This window comes from Typopeltis vanoorti, chromosome 12 (assembly GCF_054136105.1).
Source record: "Typopeltis vanoorti isolate ZY-2024b chromosome 12, IOZ_Tvanoo_1.0, whole genome shotgun sequence".
Lineage (NCBI taxonomy): Eukaryota > Metazoa > Arthropoda > Arachnida > Uropygi > Thelyphonidae > Typopeltis > Typopeltis vanoorti.
Genome location: NC_143560.1, coordinates 50,214,927 through 50,235,476, shown reverse-complemented (window position 1 = coordinate 50,235,476; position 20,550 = coordinate 50,214,927). Strand labels below are relative to the sequence as shown.

The 20,550-nt window shown below is 36.3% G+C and overlaps 1 protein-coding gene across 4 annotated transcripts in view; it reads left to right on the top strand.

Annotated features, from left to right (window-relative positions):
• Positions 1-7,655, top strand: part of LOC150100781 (GRB10-interacting GYF protein 2-like) — a 525,021-nt gene extending 517,366 nt beyond the window's left edge. For all 4 annotated transcript variants that reach the window (XM_090401532.1, XM_090401529.1, XM_090401530.1 and 1 more), the window contains exons 29-30: positions 3,025-3,138; positions 6,943-7,655. In XM_090401532.1, coding sequence (XP_090257658.1) covers positions 3,025-3,138; positions 6,943-7,158 — 330 coding nt within the window. In that variant the 3' untranslated portion in view covers positions 7,159-7,655. The remainder of the gene's footprint in view (positions 1-3,024; positions 3,139-6,942) is intronic.
• Positions 7,656-20,550: the final 12,895 nt, after the last annotated feature.

Genomic DNA, 20,550 nt, shown 5'->3' with positions numbered 1-20,550 from the left:
AACTTTGATTGATTCAGCCAGAGAGGCATGTGGTAAGGTCTGTAAGTATAGAAAAATCAGAACTCAGGAAGTTGAAGAGGCAGTGAAGGAAATGAAGAAAGCATATTGAAAGTTCCTGACAAGCAAGTTAGTTTGTGCTCTTAGAGAATACAGAGAAAAATGTAAGAATGCAAAGTACAGTGAAAAACGAGCTAAACAAAAGTCATGGGAAGACTTAAGAACATAGAAAATAAATATTAGGAGGGTAGCAAAATATTCTGGAGGCTATGGAAAAAACTTAAAAATGGAGGAAAAGTACTGTAAAAAGAATCAGAGATGATAAAGGTGACATGAAAGCTGAAGATAAAGATATTCTAGATGTTTGGAGTAATTACTGTATTTAGAGTATGTTGATCTGGAAATGGCATATGACAAGGTGCCAAAATTGAAAGCTCTTCAAAACGCAAGTTATATGGTTTAAATGGACATTATATCAAGCAATACATAATCTCTATTTAAGCTGCAAGTCAGCAGTTAGAAGTGAAGGAGATACTGTTGAAGAGGTAAAATCAGATATGCAAACTAGTGTATATGTTATTTCCACTGATGTTCGTTATCTATATGGATCACATTATCAGTGTGATCCATATAGAAACTCTAGGGGTCCTAACATCCCGATGTAATTTTAAGTTGAGCGTCCCTTACTTTTTTTTTTTTTTAAATGTTGTTAAAATTTAAAGGCTGAAAACTCAAAATGCATATGTTAACAACATGGCAGAAATAGCAAAACATCCAAAAATGCACATGGACTAGAATTAAGATACATAAGTTGCTGATTACTGGCTATGATTACTTAATTACTTAAACTACAACCTGATATGAATTGCTATGAAACAACAACCATCACCCAACCATCCTCAGTCTTATGTCCTTTGGCACTACAAGACCATCTAAACAAATTTTTGGAAACCTGAATTAGCTATTCTCCTCCTTATCCAATGACCCAAGACAATTAGTAAACAAAGAACTTCTATTTTCCAGTCCTTTACCTTCAAATACCTCCATAAATCTAAACCTTACCAAACTCTGTATAAAAAAAGAACCAAAAGAAATGCTCAAAGAAAAAGGTCTAAATACTATCAACCTTATTTCATCTTCCAAACAGGTTATTTGTTATACTGATGATTGTCAGACACCAATATGATTAATGGAGGCGCAAGTGTTCTTCTTCTACTCCCGAAAGGTGAAAAACTTTCAATAAAAGTTGGATCTTGGAGAATCGCTTCCAATTTTACCAGCGAACTCTACGCAATAAATAAAGCACTTGAAGCCTACTTAAAACTTCCATCATCTCAACAATCTGAAGGAATTATAATTTACAGTGACTCAAGATCAGCTTTGGAGGCAATCAAAAATGGCAATACCAAGCACACACAAGACATCCATAAACTCTTAAATCAACTAAAGTGTTTAGGAAACAGTTGCATTTTACAATGAATTCCTGCTCATGTAGGCATTGATTACAATGAAGCAGCTGATAAATTAGCAAAAGAGGCCAGAGAACTCAACCAAGAAACTCACATGATAACTCTTGCTGATGCCAATGCACTAGCAAAAGCTAAACTAATTCCACTGAAATCAGTGACAATCTCAAATTCCCGAAATCAGTGCTGACAGAAAGACCACCACCACAATAGCAAGACTACGAACAGGACATTATAGAGGAATGAAGATCAATACAGATGATACGAGAACATATAGAAACTGCAACAACTGTTCCAATACTGAACTGACACCCACTCACATCTTTACCTGTCCAGCAATTACAGCAGCCTTGCAAAAAATAGATCCTAATCCTGAACAACAGCTCTATATAAACAAAATCATCGACATAGCCAAAGGAGTACACGGAAACATCTAAGACTCTTCAAAGGACAAGACAATTAGTGATTTTAATTGACATCCTGGGAAGCAAATATAGAAGACAACTGTCATTAACTTGTAGACCCTAACAACTACATATATTGTCTGAAATTTTGCAAGTTCTACAGTTCATTTTCTTCAGTGGTTGCAGGATTAAGAATCTGAGTTTCAAGGAAAATAACACTAATTGCACTTAGCTAAAGGTCATGAAACATATCCAAGTTTTAAAGTTTTCTGCTTGTTATAAATTAGTTTTGTTTATTTATAATCCTGGTTTAAAATTAATTCACAGAATGAATGCTTTTTGTATTTGTGCAATTTTTCTCTATAGAAAACAAAGCAAATCTTTAGACATCACACACACATGGCATTTATAAAAATTGAGAATGTTTGCCTGTGCATTACAGGAAAGCATGTTTAAAATAAAAGTCCACTTAAAAAAAAAGGGGGGGGGGCACCCCCCCACCCAAACTATTTGGATAACACAGATTGCTGCATTTTCTGCTAGGTTTTTTTTTCAGTCTTTCATAGTAATTACTCCAGTCATCTAGAATATCTCCAGTTTCACGTTGCCTTTATCATCTCTGATCTCTTTTACAATCCCCCCCATTTTAAAGCTTTTTCAATAACCCATAATATTTGGCCACCCTCCTGATATTTGTTTTCTATATTCATACCAGAGCCTTCCCATACTTAACTAGACAGCATTAAATTCCATCATGTTATTTCATTTTGAGAAGATGAGGATATAAGAATATGTCATGACATGAAATTTAGTTATTAGATAAAAAATAAAACTACATTGATTCATTTATTATAAATCATTCATATTAGTTAAAAGTTGTATTTTCTATTGTATGCTATAGTCTCTGTCATTGAGCAATGCATAACCTTCTATGCATCTCAATCACCTCACTTATTTGCCCCAGCATTTCATATAGTCATGACCATTATACCATTCATGAAACATAAAGTCCTAATGTGAACAAGTAACAAAGTAGGGTCTGCTATATCTAAACTTTCTAGTATGACTGTTTTATTATGTCACTAATAAATGCAACTTATTTGATAAACTGTTGTGTGCCCTATGGATGATTTTTTTTTTTTTTTAATTTCTCTTAGGTGCATGATTATATAAGATCGTACTTAGGTGATGGAAAGGAATCACGTGAATTTGCCAAGCAGTTTCTGGAAAGACGCAACAAATGTTGCAATCAAATCAAGCAAACAGTTGAGGTATGTTAACTTGTGTGAGCGAGTGGGACGGGGGAGGGGGATATAGCAGCATGTGAAGTAGCAAAAGATAAAAGGGTGCAAAGTCCCATATATATAGTATAAGGAATACCATGGACAAAAGAAACAGGGGAAAAATGCCAAAATTACAGAAGTCTCAATCACCAGTATATTACTGTCTATCCTCATTCATCATATCAGAGTTTATCAGCCTCTCCTTGTTTTTTATTTATTATAGAACTGTTATCTTTCCTTTATTAATGAAATGCATAGTGCTTTTTATACATTTCAAGTTTTATTTATATTTAGATTTATGTTGTATAATTACCTTATTAAATTTAGGTATTTCAAATAAGGTAATATGAAATAATATAAGAGGATATATCATATTATGTGTACATTCGTTGAAATACAGAATGTACTGTTATATTTTTTTTTAAATAAGATAGGCCATGTATTTGGATGTGTAGCAGCACTTCACTCCTTGCATGTTCTAATTCTTGCAGTCAAGTCACAAATCACAAAATGTAAATTTTGATCTGTGATGTCTCACTGATGTTAGAGCTCAGTGTGATCTGCTAAACTACAGCATGCCTTAGATAACAAAAAGTTATGAGCAACAAGCTTACCCAGTGTATTCAAAAAAGAAACCAGCATCACTGCATGTTAGTTATTTAAAGAATATTTAACATCTCTTATAGATGAGAGTAAGGCTTCAAAAAGATTGGTGGCATATGTAGGATTGCTTGTCCTTGAATAGATGGATACTTATATATGAGGTAGGTTCCAAAAGTTCCTGACATACAAATTTTGCACCAATTTTAAAATGGTGTGTGTGACAGATAGCATCATCTATGGGGAGGTTAGTGTACTAGTTTCAACCTTCTACCAACATCATTCAGTTGGAAACACTTGTTTGAATAACACATGGCACACTGAGTGACTATAATGTTAAAAAATGTGCACTGCACTATGATAAAGTTTTTCACCAAAGAAGAGCTTTTTCTAAGTGCTATCAAACAGCAAACTGATGGTGTTTATGGGGAAGCTTCTCCTTCATATTCTTCCATGAAGGAATGGGCTAAACAGTTTTGCTAGAACAGAGCATTGAAGACGACCCTCGTAATGGTCAGCCTGTGAAAGTGATGACTTAGGAAAATGTCTCTCTTGTTGAGAAAGAACTGCTCAATGACAGATGGCTGTAGCTCCAGGAAATCTCAGCAAGGTTGAGGCGTTCTATAGCAACTGTCTTTCTCATCATTCACAAGAAGCTTCACATGATGAAGATCAGTGCAAGGTGAGTGCTCCAACTTCTCTCTCTCTCTTCAGTTCAGAAGGAGCATCATGTGACCTGTTCCTGCAAGTTTTTAGAGCTTTGCTAAGGGAATCAGAGAGACGTGCTGGAATCCATTGTCACTGAGGATGAAACTATGGTCCTGTTTTCAAAAGGGAATCCATAGAGTGGTGCAAACCAGGCAAAGCACCACTGAGAAAAGCCAAGGTCACTCAGTTCACCAATAAGATCATGGCAAAAATCTTTTGGGATTGCCAGGGAATTCTCTTGATTGATTTCAAGGAAAGGAATACCACCATGAATGCAGAATATTATGCTTCACTCTTGCATAAACTGCGTGCAAACACCATGACTCAGAATGCCATAAAGGCATTCTGAGTCATGGTGTTTGCCTGCTTCACAACAACATTCCTATGGCTATTGTTGCAAAGGCTGCAGTGAACTGTGACTTCCAGGAGATTGAACACCTGCCCTACAGCCCAGATCTAGTACCCACTGACTATTACCTCTTCTCGAAACTGAAGAAATACCTTCGTGGAAGAAAATTTGCAGATGACAATAAAGTGAAGATGCAGCTTTTGGCCATTTTGCCAAAAATACAGACTGTTTTTTTTTTTTCAAGGGCATAGAAATGTTAATTCAAAGATGTGAAAAGTGTGTTGAAGTAAAGGGAGAATATGTCGAAAAGTGTGCAGTGCAAAAGTTCTGACCTATTGTCATGTGGTGAAACCATAACTTCCTTGAAGAGCATTATTATATGATTTATGAATGATTCTTATAGTGATTGATGTATAGTAACATCGTCAAAGATTGCCTATATAGTTATATTGGCAATTCTTGAAATATTATATGTATTGTGAAGAAATAAGGAATTTCATTCACTCGCAATGACCAACTCATAGTATGATTTTTCAGCAGCTGACTATGACGATTACAGTTTTATATTCTTATAAACAGAGTGATTAAGCAAACTACATTTTTCAATTGATTAAGAGAAACACCCATTGGTGCCTTGATTTTTCATTGTCTCTGACTGAAACTATGTGACTTTCTTTTGTGGTATGTACTGCATTTTTCTAAAATAAGATAAGTATTAATTCTATCCACCAACTCAGAAAGGCTGAAAGAACTCATCTTTTCAGATATTTCAAGATATGGTTAAGAGACATAATAAGAAGGAAAAATATATTCCATAAAATTTAATATATAGAACTTTCAGAAGCATTCTTTACTGTGCCTTTATCCCATTTGTGTATTCTTTTATTATCTTATTTAATCTGAAATCAAAATGTACTATGCCCCCTCTTATTCAAATCACTCTCCATTAATAGCTGTTGTAGAAAATGACTGATCTTACAAATAGTAATCATGTCTCTTTCTCAAATACACATATACTACAGAACTTGAAAGTCAGCACAGTAAATGTTCACTAAAATCAGGCAAAACCTTTTATTAAGATTATTAGTACAGGGTGGCCATAAAATAACTTTCCCTCTTTGGAGGCATCTGTAGCTAAAACTAATAAATGGAATGAGACCAAATTTTATATTGAGACTTTTGAAGGCTCAGTTTTGATGGGGAGATGATTTCTGCAAAAAAAAAAAAAGATTTAGTATGAAAAGTCGCCGATAGGGGAAATTTTGATGCTGGCAGAGCCAAAAAAAAAAGCAGATAATTACATTAAAGGCAGATAAAATGGAATAATAACATTTCAACAGTGTAAGCGAACACCCTGTGTCGTCAAACACCGCAGTAGCAACGTCTGGTACTGTCTCTTCTTGCACTTCTTTCTGTCCTCTGCCAGGTCTAACTCCCAGTGATCCAGTTTCTTCAAACTTCTTAATCATAGCTCTCAGTAATACAGCTGACATAGGACCTGTATGCAGGTTATGAAGCCTTCTAAATTCCCGAAGGGCAGCTATGGCATTGTACTGTTTAAGGTAAAACAAGTAAAGCACGCTGAGGCAAGGTAGGACTCATATTGAGCACATTTCGTCAGTCATTCGGATAACCACCTGAACGTTCCTAATCCCTTTTTTAGTGGAATTGGTGGTGCTGCTGTCATGTACGCACAGTAAAATTTGCATAATCCTGTGTTTATTGCAAATATTTGACTGCTTTTGGCTCTGCCAGCACCAAAATTTCCCCTATCGGTGACGTTTGGTACTAAATCTTGTTTTTGCGGAATTCATCTCCCCATGCCTTTGAAAGTCTCAATATAAAATGTGGGCTCGTTCCGTGTATTAGTTTTAGCTACAAATACCTCCAAAGAGGAAAAGTTAATTTATGGCCACCCTGTATTTTATTACCAGATTTTGGTACATAAAGCTAGTTGCCATACTAATAGTAAAAACTGATAGACAAACCAACTTTTCAGTGCAGAGCCTGCATATAGTAGAGAATGTATAAAAACAAATGCCTTAATTCAGATATTTACTTCTTCTTACTGCTTTGTTGTTTATTAATTTATTTTTGTCAGCAACTATATAAATTAATAATAATTTTCTGTACAGGATACACTCTGGGGACCAGCTCCCATTATCAATCCATCGAAGAATCCCTCCCAACAGTTGCAACAATTTCATGAAAATGAAGCACTGTTAAGTAGGAACAAGAAAAAGAAAAAAAACAGAATGCAAAAGCTTGACAGCTCTCTTCTTGGTTTTACAGTTCAACCAGATCCAGACCGTATTAATGTGGGAGAAATTGACCATGTGGAAGGAATGTAATCTATTCATATTATTCTAAGAATTGTAAAGTGTTTTGTATGCAGTGTTCTATGAATACTCCATGACTGATTTGACAAACAAATGTTATTTGAGGTGTTTAATTTTAGAATTTAAGTGAAGTTTAAAATGTAAAAAAAAAAAAAAAAATCAGATTTAATTATTTACCATCGTGTTGAACTAGGCTGTACAGAAACAAGACTACAAATTCATCTGAAGTTCATCGATGCCAGTTTAAATTACTTAACTACAGACTAAACTGGTAAATTACTGCTTCAGTTCCTTATCACCCATCGTGGAACTGCAGTGGATAAGTTGCCTTGGTTGTTATGCCACTCTGTAAAGAATGTTGCCCTAAGGCAGGCTTTTTTTAAACACAAAAGGGGTGGGTTGTCTACTTTTGTGTGAAGTCAGTTTTGACAGATGTAATTATTTGGAAAATCCAACTATTGTAGACAGTGTAAATAAATTTATAAGCCTGCAGATTGCTTAAAAATCTCTAGTCATTTGAAATATTTTCATATTTCAATTTTAATTTTAGACATACATAAAATACTTTTTTGGGGAGGTAGACCATTTTTATTTAAAACAATGAATAATAAAGAAATATTGCTAAGGTGACATGCATTTATTAAGTTGATTTGTTTTTTTGGTTTATACTAGCACAGCTTCGTACACTTATAAAATAATGAAACCTCATGAGGGACTTAGAATATGGGCAAAAACCAATCCCAACTGGCCTTTAAGCATTTGAGGACCTATAGTGTGTGCGTGTGCGCGCGCATGCTTGCACATAGTTACTATCATTGAGAGGTTAGTAACACAGAAGAAAATTTTCTTCTTAAGGATTCAGCTTATAATTATTTGCCAGAAAAAAAAAAAAAAGCCGATGCGTTCACAAAATAGCAGTAACAGAATTAAAATTAGACTTTAAATTGATGATGGCTGATTGTTGCTCAAACTTTCACATCTTTTAAGTTGAGTAACAGAACTATAGATATTAGCACACCTGAATGTCTGTTGAAGTGTTTGTAGAAAAGACAGAGCAGATGCTGCTTTTTTATTTTCTTCCTCTATTCTTTCAGAATATTAAGGATTCAGATTATAATTATTTGCCAGAAAAAAAAAAAAAAGCCGATGCGTTCACAAAATAGCAGTAACAGAATTAAAATTAGACTTTAAATTGATGATGGCTGATTGTTGCTCAAACTTTCACATCTTTTAAGTTGAGTAACAGAACTATAGATATTAGCACACCTGAATGTCTGTTGAAGTGTTTGTAGAAAAGACAGAGCAGATGCTGCTTTTTTATTTTCTTCCTCTATTCTTTCAGAATATATGCTGATCTACTTGCCAACAACTTTTGTTATGCTTTTATTTTCGTTTATTTTATTTTATTTTTTGTGATAACTTGAAAAACAGTTAAAAATGATATTTCTACTACCAAACTTTGCAGTCAGAATGAACTCAGGCAAGCAAAATATGATTGCTCACAGTAGTAGTTTGTAAACTTGGCTGGTCTTTAGAACCAATTGAGATGTCATTTATATCAGTTATAGCTACCATTCCATAAAATCTAGGATTGTTGCTCTTTATACAGTATGGTGAGAGAAGAAGAAAAAAAAGTACTGAATAACTACAACAATATATGTTTTAGAGTGAATGGGCTTATTAACAAATATGTTTAAACATGATATGTACACCCACAACTATCAGTGGATACTTGGTCAAATAAAGCATTAACAACAGTAGATTATGCGCTCGAAATGTGCACCTTGTCTTTCCAGACAGGTTTCATAGCACATGCTAAGGTTCTCTGTCATCTTGGAGAACAAGGGTTGGGACATCTGCTGGACATGTTGTGTAATTTTATCCCTTAGTTCAACAAGGTTTGAAAGCTGATTATGGTGGAATACCCATTCCTTCAACATATTCCCAAATGAAGGCATCAAGTGATGTGAGATCAGGAGAACATGAATGGTACGAGTTTTCTGAGAACCTCTACATGAGCTTCCCAGGGAAGTGCTCTGATAAATAGGCTCTAGAACTAGGTGATGTTGACAGGTTGCTCTGTCCTGTTGGAATACCTGTGCACAAAATGGAATGTTTTTTGCAAGACAAGACACATCGTGAGTGAATGGAACCACCACATTCTCAATGCAGCATTCATTATTCTAGGTCATGGTCTTGGACAAATTCAGGTCTCGAGAAACCAAGAAACCTCTAGGTTCATCTGTTTACTTGGCTGCTTAAATGGAAATGCACTTCGTCTGAGAACTAAACATTATGAAGGAAAGATGGATCTTCGTAGACATTGGCCAGCATGCAAACACAGTATTCCCGCCATGCAGAGTAACCCATTTCTGTTAAACACTGACCTACCTGAATAATGTATGAAAAGGCACCCAATTGCTTAAGGATTCTCTGTAGTGACTGCCTCGGTATCCCTAGCACATTTACCAGTTTGTGGTCTCCCCGAATGCCCTTTGCATTGTAGCACAACACTCCTGGTATGTCGGAATCTTAATTAAGGCAATGATAATGCTGTTGTTTGGGGCAAATATGTGGTAGACGTGGACCATTTGCTCTACTAATCCCATAAGAATAAAACTAATACTCAACAATATAAGTCTTTTCTTCCAATGTCAACACCATTGCTACAGCTAAATATAATGGCGTAGGCTCAATACATTCTCTTCTATTAATGTGCATGCAGTCGAATAGCATATCTCATAGCACGTGTACTAAAGGGGTTGTTGAAGTTCAGTGCTTTTTTTTATACCATACTGTATGTCTTACTACTACTACTAACCTGAATCCCTCTTATAATAGTTTACACTGAACTCCTAGGTTATTTCCACATCAGTCTACTAAGATTTCTGTAGCATATCCCTTTTGTTTCTTGCTATTGTTTTTTTTTTATTCTTATTATTATTACGGGCAGCTACAAGGAATCCTTAGACTCATCGAGGGAGACCCAACATCATGTTAAGAACAACTATTCAACTTTCACACAGTATCTATCATACGTCACCTTGAACTCATTTACAGTCATGGTACCCACAACAGACTCTGGCAGCTTATTCCACTCATTTACCACTCTCCTAGTAAAAAACATAGCTCTAGCACCCTTGCTAACCACACTCTTACCAAGCTTCCATGGATGGCCCCTAGTCCTCCCACTCCCAGTCCTATTCTCAAAAATATCTTCTGAATTAATCTTATAGAAACCCTTCAGTAATTTGAATGCCTCAATCATATCACCCTTTTTCTGCCTATCAACCAATTTCTGCAGCCCACAATTCTTCAACCTGTTCTCATAAGGTTCATTCCATAGTCCTGCTATTATCTTGGTCACTCGTCTCTGGATCCTCTCCCCATCGAGAAGAAACCCTGGCACCCGTATCTGGGCACAGTAGTCTAGATGGGATCTTATCAACTCGATACAGAGGAACAATAACTTGCTTGTCTCTGCTCGTTTAAGTGTTTTTCAGCAACCAAGTGATTTGATGAGCTGATTTTGCCACTTTTGTGACGTGCCCCCTAAACTTCAACTCGCTATCCACCAACACTCCCAAATCCCTGACCTCGTCAATCTCCTGGAGTACAGTTCCACCAATGTGATATACTGCTGCTAATCTTTTCACCCCAAAATGCATAACCTTACATTTTTCCACATTAAATTGACATCCATTCTCCATAGACCAGTCCTCCAAACTATCCAAATCATCCTGCAAAATTTTGACATCCTGAGCATTCACTATTGCTCTACCTAACTTTGCATCATCCGCAAGTAGATGCACAGATCCTTTTCTATATTGTTAATGAACAAATTGAAGAGTAGTGGTCCAAGAACAGAACCCTGTGGCACATCACTAGTCACAGGCCGTCTTTCGGACTCTACTCCTGAATAAACCATTCTCTGATATCTCTCCATCAACCACCCTCCTGTCCATCTCACCAACCCTATATCCATTCTGATATGCTGCAGTTTACTGATTAGAATTCCATGTGGTATCCTATCAAAGGCTTTAGCAAGGTCCAGTAGAATCACTGTAAACCTGTTACCCTTATCCAGTTTAGCCGTCACTGTGTTATAGAACGTGAGTAAGTTACTGAGGCATGATCTACCCTTCACAAAACCATGGTTGTATTTTCCTCTTGACTGTTTTCTCCAAGACCTTGACAACAATTCCTGATATGCTGATAGGCCGGTAATTTTCAACAGCAGTCTTCGAACCTCCTTTATGCAGTGGAACTATTTTCCTCTCTTTCAACCCCCTTGGGACTAACCCAGACCGGAGACTCAAATTAAACAAAATGGTCAAAGGCACTGACAATTCTTTAGCTGCTTCTCATACGACATGAGCTGGTATACCATCCAATCCCAGAAATGAATTGACATTGAGGTTTTGTAATAGACTATTCACCTCCACTTCATTTACCACAATTCCAGTATAAGCTGTTGGTTCTTCCATTTCTGCAATGTCACCACCTGGATGATATACTCTTGCAAAGTGCTCACTCAATAATTCTACTATATCAACTGATTCAGTTACCTCCCTACCATCGGCATTCTTTAAAATCAATCTACCATATACATTTTTTCTTTTACTTGCAACATATCGAAAAAACTGTGTGGGATTCTCTTTAACCTGCATGGCTAATGTTCTTTAATAATCCGCTTTTGCTTTTCTTACCACACTAGTTACCCTTCTGGCCTGGGCTTTATACCGTTCATGTGCCTGCAGGTCACCTTTCTCCTTAAATTCCCTCCACAGTTTCTTTTTTTGCAGCTCAAGCTTAATGGTGTTATTCATCCATTTAATCCCTACTTGATTTATTATTCGGACTCTAGGTCAGTCATTGTCAGCCATTGCCTCCTGCAAACACTTCTTAAGGTTTGCAGGAGGGGGGAACAGAAATCTGAAGGTGCTAAGTCTGGACTTTTGGGTGGGGGAGTGGCAGGGTTTTCCTGTGATTACAACACAACTACTGACGAGTGTTTATGCAGTGTGTAGAATAACACTGTTGAGCATCAAAATCACACCACTTGTCAGGATTCCTAGTCATTTGTGTTGAATGCTGGCTTTCATTTTGTCCAACATTGCACAGTGAATATCTGCATTGATTGTTCTTCCTTTCAGCAAGAAGCCCATCAACAGAACTCCTTGGCAATCCCAGGACACTGTAGCCATGACTTTCTGAACAGTTGGAACAGGTTTGAATTTTTTTGTGCACAGGAGATTGTGGGTGTTTCCAGGTCATGGAGACTTGTTTGCTCTCTGGGGTAAAGTGATGAACCCATGTTTTGTCTCCTATGACTAGGTGAGTGAGAAAAACCTTGCCTTTGGCACTGTATTGCAACAAATTCTCCAGACACATCCCCATGCATATTGCCCTGTACTCTGACAGTTGTCAGGGCACCCAGGCGGAGCACACCTTTCAAAAGCCAAGGACATTGTGAACAATTTTGTAAATAATGGATGTGCTCAAGTTCACCACTTTTGCAGTTTAATGTTATCTTCTGTCTTGCTCGATGAAGGCCTGCCCGAAGTCGATCTTCAATGTCACCATGGCCTGCTTTAAATTTAATCCACCAAAACTACACCTTTTTCCATACACAGCAACCAGTTCACAGTGAGGGTCTCTTGGTGAAGCCCTTTTTGCTTGCAAAAAAAATGAATAACTTCACAAACACCTGTTTTTGACCACATTTGCATGGTAGCCACCATCTGCAACTGAAATTAGCTCTGAGATGACCAATGGTAGTTTTTTTAACATTAACGGGTCTATCTGTACTGCGTATTTTATCTCATTCCCTTTCACATTATTAAAGGGGAAAAAAATGTGTTACCTTACTTTTCAGAAACCCCTTGTGTGTATATATGAGGGGGGGATGAAAAGTTCTGATAAACAGAATATGGTTCTACCTCATTTCCTTCATGGTGAATGCGATGTGTTAATCTTGTTCTATAACATTATAAATAATACAATACGAATTAATAAAAGAAATATTTATTTTAAAACAAAATGTCAAAATCCTTTAAATTCTTCATCTTTTGAGTCAAACATTTCATTTATAAATTCATCTGTAGGGATTGCATCATCAGTGTAGCAGTTGTCATCGTCTTCATGCTCTCCAATTTGTTGTGTGTCATCCTCGCTTTCATATATGACGTGATCTTTGGATCCATCCATTGAATTACTTATTCCACATTTAAGAAATGAGCGTTGAATCATTTCAGATGGTATCGAATCCCATGCTTCTTTAAGCCAGCTGGTGACTAGGGTGATCTCAGGCTTCTGAAAATTCCCACCCTTTGTCATCTTCACCATTTTTCACGTAAGTGATATTTAAATGGCTTATTCAAGCTGACATCAAGCGGCTGCAAAATGGAAGTTAGACCACCCAGTATGACTGCTAGGTCTGTACGTAGCTCACATGCTTTCTCTTTGCTTGCCTCTGTTAATTGCGCCCGGAACATATCCCAGACTAGCAGGCTTTGTTGACATAACAAGCTACCTGGACGTATGTTCCATACTTGATCCAGCCACAATTGTACACCTTCTTCATCCATCCAACCTTTCTGATTGGTGTGAACAATTACACCTGGTGGAAATTTCATATGCTTCGGAATTTTCTTCCTTTTAAATATCACTATTGACTTTAATTTGGTTCCGTCTGCCATGCATGCTAGAACAACGGTAAAATGAGTTTTTTCATGTCCCGTTGTTTTTATGAAGACATCCTTTTCACCAACTGAGTTTACTGTTCGTTTCCCAGGCATATCAAAGTACATGGGCATCTCATCCATATTGCCAATTTGGGAAAGTTCATATCCATGATACTAATGTAATTTTATGATAAATTTATGGAAGGACTGCACTTTTTCTTCAAGCTGCTTTGGTAACTGCGCAATTTTTGTTCGGTGTCATAATGTTAATGCTTTGCATTCCATAAATCTGTTGCACCACCCAGGCGAAGCAAGAAAAGATGAAATACCTGGTGTGTCCTTGAATTTACCATTCTTGAGTTGTAGAGCTCGAAAATGAATTGCATTTCTTGTTACTATAATGCCATCTTGTCGTTGCGTCAAAATCCATTCATTTAGCTCTTCTTCGAGTTCTGGAAAGGATGTTACATCTCCATGACGGGCACGTTTCGTTTTGGGGATTTTTTCCAAGACTGTCTTTTTGCTTACGCCAAAGTCTAATATTACTCTCTGCTACACCAAATTCTCTCATAGCAACACTGTTATTATGTTCTTCTGCAAACTGCACGACACGCAATTTAAATCCTGCTTCAAAAGATGAACGTTTACATTTCTGTTGGCTCATTTTCAGGCTAGGTTTGTTTAATGAATAATATTTAAAATGAACTGTGGTTAAACCGATATACCTAACTGTGCTCTATCTATCTCACTGTGCTCTATCATTCGGCGACAGAGAGCGCATGCGCAGATACGATGCACGCTCGGTCGCTGAATGCGAGTGAGTTAAGTAGATTTGGTTGCATAGGCATTAGGTAGTATATATTGTGTGTGCAAGTCTAATAAGATGTTATATTTTTTTAGGATTTGCATATAATGTGAACCCCTGACTTTAAGTAGTATTTTTTACCATAAATTTTTCGCATTATACACGATAATATACGGCAAGTTTCATTTATTACTAGATTTCTATCAACGTTTACTTTCAAATTAATCATCTATTACTCAGGAATGGGATATTGTCTCTCATTTTGGCCTTTTATGGCAGTACTAACTGCACATCCACTAAAATCTTGATCTTTTTCTGTTTTTGCCATTCTAGCATCAAACATCTCTTTTAGTAGCTTCACTTCTTAGGAGAGTAGAGGAGGCAGATAGTGATTGGAGGACTGCATGTGGAGATATCTATTAGTGTGAGTGGGTTTTCTATCAATGGAGATTTTCAATTTTTCAGATACACAAGCGAGTTTGACATCTAGTTCATGGAGGAACGGGAGAGGGTCATCACTCTCTAATTCTCTGAGATGGTCTGATTCCTTACAGAATTTCCTAGACCATCTCAACAATCAACACCTGAAAATTAAGTTTACTTCAGAATTAAAAATTGGTGGCTCTCTTTCCTGTTCCTGGATATCAAATTCACTTGTGTTTCTGAAAAATTGAAATTCTCCATTTACAGAAAACCCACTCACACCAATATGTATCTCTATGCACAGTCCCCTCACTATCTGCCTCAAAAACTTGGCATTATCTCTATGCTAGACAAACATGCTCACTCCCTCCTCTGTGAAATATAGAATATCAACAAAGAACTTCGGTTTCTTCTTACAATCTTTCAGAAAAATTGTTATAAACATAAAGCTACTATTTAATTATATTGAAGATAGAAATAATGTAAAACGTTACATATCGCTACCATATATATGAGTTCCGTTTTGCCTAAGTTATCTAAAGTTCTCAAAAAATTTAATATCCGGACTTCTTTCACTCCTGTACCCAAACAGGAGTGAAAATGCCTAGCATTTACCATATTTGGTGCAACTGCAACATGTCTTTTCAACATGTTTTTTCAATCTATTTTGGCTAGATTGAAAAAACTATCGAATTTCATCTAGAAAAATATAAGAGAGACATCACATATGGCAGAACTAGAGCCAGCACTCTGTCAAATCACATTCTCAATTCTGCTGATGCTAATAGCAAAAACTCTATCACTCATCCAGCCATATAGGACAAATCGGAAAACATCTTCGATGCTATGACAAACTGGAAAGAAAAATTGTGGAATCTAAAGAAATCATAAATCCAGTACGTCTCATATCTTGGATTGTCACTGTGCTGCTATTCAACTTTGCCGTTCATGAGTGCGTGCACATAACCAGCATTGAAGTGATACACAGAATGCCTTTAAATATCAGTCAGTACATTGGTGTTTTAATGTATAGATATTTTCTCACAATGTTTACTTGGTTTTCTCTCATGTAATGCATCCAATGAAGTCTTCTAAGGCGAAACTAATTCTGCAGTTTATTTAAAATAAAATATAGTGTTTCTATTTTTGTCTTTTGGCTTAATCTACTTTAAAAAAAAATACATATATATATATACACACACACACACTGCTCTGATTTACACTATATATATATTATTTTTACAACTCCTATTTGGCCTAAATTCAGTTTTTTGAAACATACTAGAAAGTTCATCTGAAATTTTCACATTGTTTTATTTCCCTCTGTATAGATAAGCACTGTGAAAGTTTTGCTATCCAGAATTTAACCTTCTGACCAAGCCCCTCTGTAAAATGTATTTTTACCTCCATATTTGAGTATTTCTGGTTAACTATCCAGCTGCCTCTATTTTTGCCCTGCACCTTGTTTGCCACACAGTGCTACATGTCAACATTCAGAAAGTTGGATCTGATAATCTTGCATTACTTTTGTTCCTACTTTGGCAAAACATGCTGCTCCGGATGGCCTAGCCAGGATCATTTTACTGGTGTGCTTGCCTGCAGGCCTCACTGGCATTGCAGTAAATTTTTCATCTTCCTGAAGAAGATGGATGCTGGCCATCATATTTCCCAAAATCATTTGACAAATACAATCCAGACAAAGGTAAACTCTCAATCCCTGGAAATCAGATAAATCTGCAAAGCCAAAAGAAAAGGAAAATTCTTCCAGTGGAACTGTTTAGATTCTGCCAATATATTGATATCAAGGTTCTTCTGCAGAAACATAACCCTGTTTCTGTTTGCAGAAGATATTTAAAACTCAGTAGTATCCAACAGTAAGCCATTTCACTAGAATTGGAGATGACTCTGCTCATGGAGGAGTCACTGTCTATAAGGAGCATGAGCAACCATATTCCTTTTCATTGCATCCATCATTAACTCTGTTCTGTATGGTAAGCATATATCTGTTAGTGAATTTCTTATTACAATGTTTCTCTTACCACTGGGTTCTGAGTTAACATAGGTTGATAATCACATATTCAACTGCCTCAGTCTACTACTTATGGTTAACTTTAATGGACTTCATACTCTTTGATAGTGACAACACAAATAGGCAAGATCAGATTGTGGAGCATATGCTTGATAACTACTTTCTTCTTAATAATAGATATAATACATTCTTTCATGTCTGTCTTCTCGTATTCTACAGTAGGACTGCACCAAATCCTCATAGAAACCATGTTTTTTTATACATACTCCCACCTGAAAATTTGACTGGGCTGACTGGATTACGTTTTCCATGTTACAGAATTTAATGCTGAGGCAGTCAGCTGAATACTTATCAGTGATGTATGTAACATCATATTGTCCATGCAGCAACAACTGTAATTCCAAAAGCATCTCAATTTTCACAATATCCAAAGCCATGGTGTAACCCTCAATGCCAAGCAGTCAAAAAAAAAATAGATCATGGAATATATTTCATAAACATCCTGTTATATCAAATCTCATGGCTTTTAAACATGCTTGGGCTAAAGCATATATATTAAATGTAAGAGTCAAACACAATCTTAGATCCAATTTACATTATTTACCAATCATGCAATCAGTGCAAAAATTGTATGGGATAAAATCTGGAAAATGAAGGATAGATACAGCACATAACTTTCATCTACCTTGAAACATCATGAATGTGTAATTGCTTTACTCAAAGTAATTAAACTGAGATGCAGACAGAAGATGTAACTGAGTTAGAATCTCAGTTACATCTTCTTGAATTTTTGACATTGAAAGAACAAGAGAAACCTCACCTCAACTTTCCTACAAATGAATTAGAACCATGCAGTTAACCATTCATTAATGTGCAACTAAAAAGGGCACTTGTACTCTCTCATGCAGTGCATTAGTGGCTGATAACATTCATTATAAGATAAAACATTTCCATATTCTGTGGATCTCCTATTACTATACAACAAAATACTTACTGAGGAGGAGTATCTAGTTCATGGCATAAATCAATTGTGAAGACCATCTCAAAACCAGTAATTGTTTGCTTTGTTGATAACAAAGCAAACAATTACCAACCTGTTATTCTATCTATCTTTGTAAGATATTGGAGAAAATGGTAAATGCCAGACTTCTCTGTTATTAAGAAAGCAACTGCTGTCTCCAACATAGTGTGGCTTTCATAGGCATCATCTGACATTGGACCATATGGTCTATTTAGAAACATCTATAAGAGATACATTCCTGAAATGAGAATATCTGGTTTTGGTGAAAAAAGCTTATGACACAGTCTGGAGATATGGCATATTAAAATACCTCTATAATCTAGGTCTCAGGGTAACATCATCCTGTTTTCATTAAATATTTTTCTCTACTGATCTTCCAAGTTTGACTGGAAACATTATCCTAGACACATCATGAGGTTGTTCTCCAAGGCTATATCCTAAGTATGACACTCTTTGTCATCAAAGTAAACTGAGTCACTAAAGAGCTTCCTCCCATTGATGACTTCACAGTTTACTGTGATTTGTAACATGAGGGTCTTTGAAAGGCAACTTCAATAAGCAGTCAGTCATATTTGTTCATGAGTTCTTAGTAATGGGTTTAAGTTTTCAGCAGCAAAAGTCTGTTTACACTTCTGCTAAAAATGCATTCTTCACATACACCACAGTTAAGGATGGGATAAACTATGATCTCAGTGGCAACAGAAGCTAAGTTCTTAGGGCTTATTTTTAGCAGCTAACATTCCTTGCATGCATTCAACTAAGAGAAAGTCCTGAAGAGCATTAAATATCCTTTGCACTTCATCCTCTACAGAGGATGAAGATTGATTGTAATACTGATTGATTTTCTTTTTTTTTTGACTTTATCATGTACTGATTTGATCAGTCCTAAGTTTACTGTTCTGCAAGAGAGAGCCCTGCAATTGTTGAATCCTATCCATCATCAAGATAAATGTACTGGTGTATTTCAGGCATCATCTATGCAGTCTTTGTGATGAAGCAAACGTACCTGCTGTATCCCTTTGGTGGAAACAGTTGTCACTTAACTATACCCTGAAAGTAAAGTTATTGCCTAAGCAATCCACATGAATTAATATTTTTTTCCTTGTGTTGGCACGCTCGATATTACAAAAGACTTACTTGCCAATTTGGAATGAATGTTGACAGGATTACCTCCACTGAACATTACAGCATTTCAAGCAGGTTTATACTCCGTTAAGTAGCCTGTCATGGTCCCATTTAAGGAAGTTGCATATTCCATCATTAGTCTACCTGCAGCTGTTTAATATACACAGAGCAGAGTACTCTTTATCTGTTTATACTGATGATTCAAGATCTGAAACCCCTGTTGGTTGTGCTGCTGCTGTTACCAATGCCATCTCTAACACGATTGATGTGCCATCCATTTCCATTGCAGTGTTCACATTGAGATTTTGTAATATCTTAAGCACCTGCAGTTCATCTACTTTTATTCTCACATCACTCCTTGTCACTGCAATAGCATCAACATGGAGATACACTTCACAAAGTGATTTTCATTAATACAACTTCGTGCTTCTTTCACCTGTCTACCATTAGCATTGATTAAGTTTATCTTTCTGTGGTCATTGTTTTATTTGCTGTACAGTGAAAATTGTTTTGTATGTTAAGCAGTGAGTCTGCTGATCAACTTATTCATCAGATACCCTCCACAACATTTTCTTGTTTTGCATCTCCTGTTTAATGATATTAACTCATCCATCCATTTAATTTCTACATGAGTTATATTCCTGACTCTGTGTATGGTCATTCTGCTTCCTTCTAGCACCTCTTGATCATTTCCCATGCACTACTAACATCTTTTCATATGTCATGGCACTACTTTAAGCTGCCTCCTAAGTTTGTCCAAATCACCTGTAGTTCCTCATATATCCCTTCTTAAAGTAAAAAATTCCACATGGTTGCAAATCAAAACAGCATGATTGCTCTTCCCATTTTGAAGCTATGTGGCTACCTTGATTGTAGACAACAAATCCTCGGATGCCATCATCCTGTCTATCAGTCTAAAACCCCAGGTCCCCTCATTCCATGCTATTTTAGGTAGCAACTAACTATTTAATGAAGTATCTAGCCAGTACATAATCAACTAATTTCATGTGAACAATGAACCTGAAAAGATATATTAACAATTTAAGAAATATAACTAGAATTTTTACCTTAAAAATATTTCCTAAATTACTGGAATTTTATAGATTCTTTTCCTCTTGAAGCTAATTGCTATGTTCAGACTGAATAGCATCTTTCATCATTGTTTATTTATAATTTTAAAATTATAAATAGGAAACCAAAATAAGTAGTCTGTGTATGTACCCTAAGATGGGATTTGGAGGTTCTTATGACGTGAAAGAAAACCAGGCTTCTCTGTCATATGCTAATTGAGATCTCTGATACGGAGAGTTGGAGG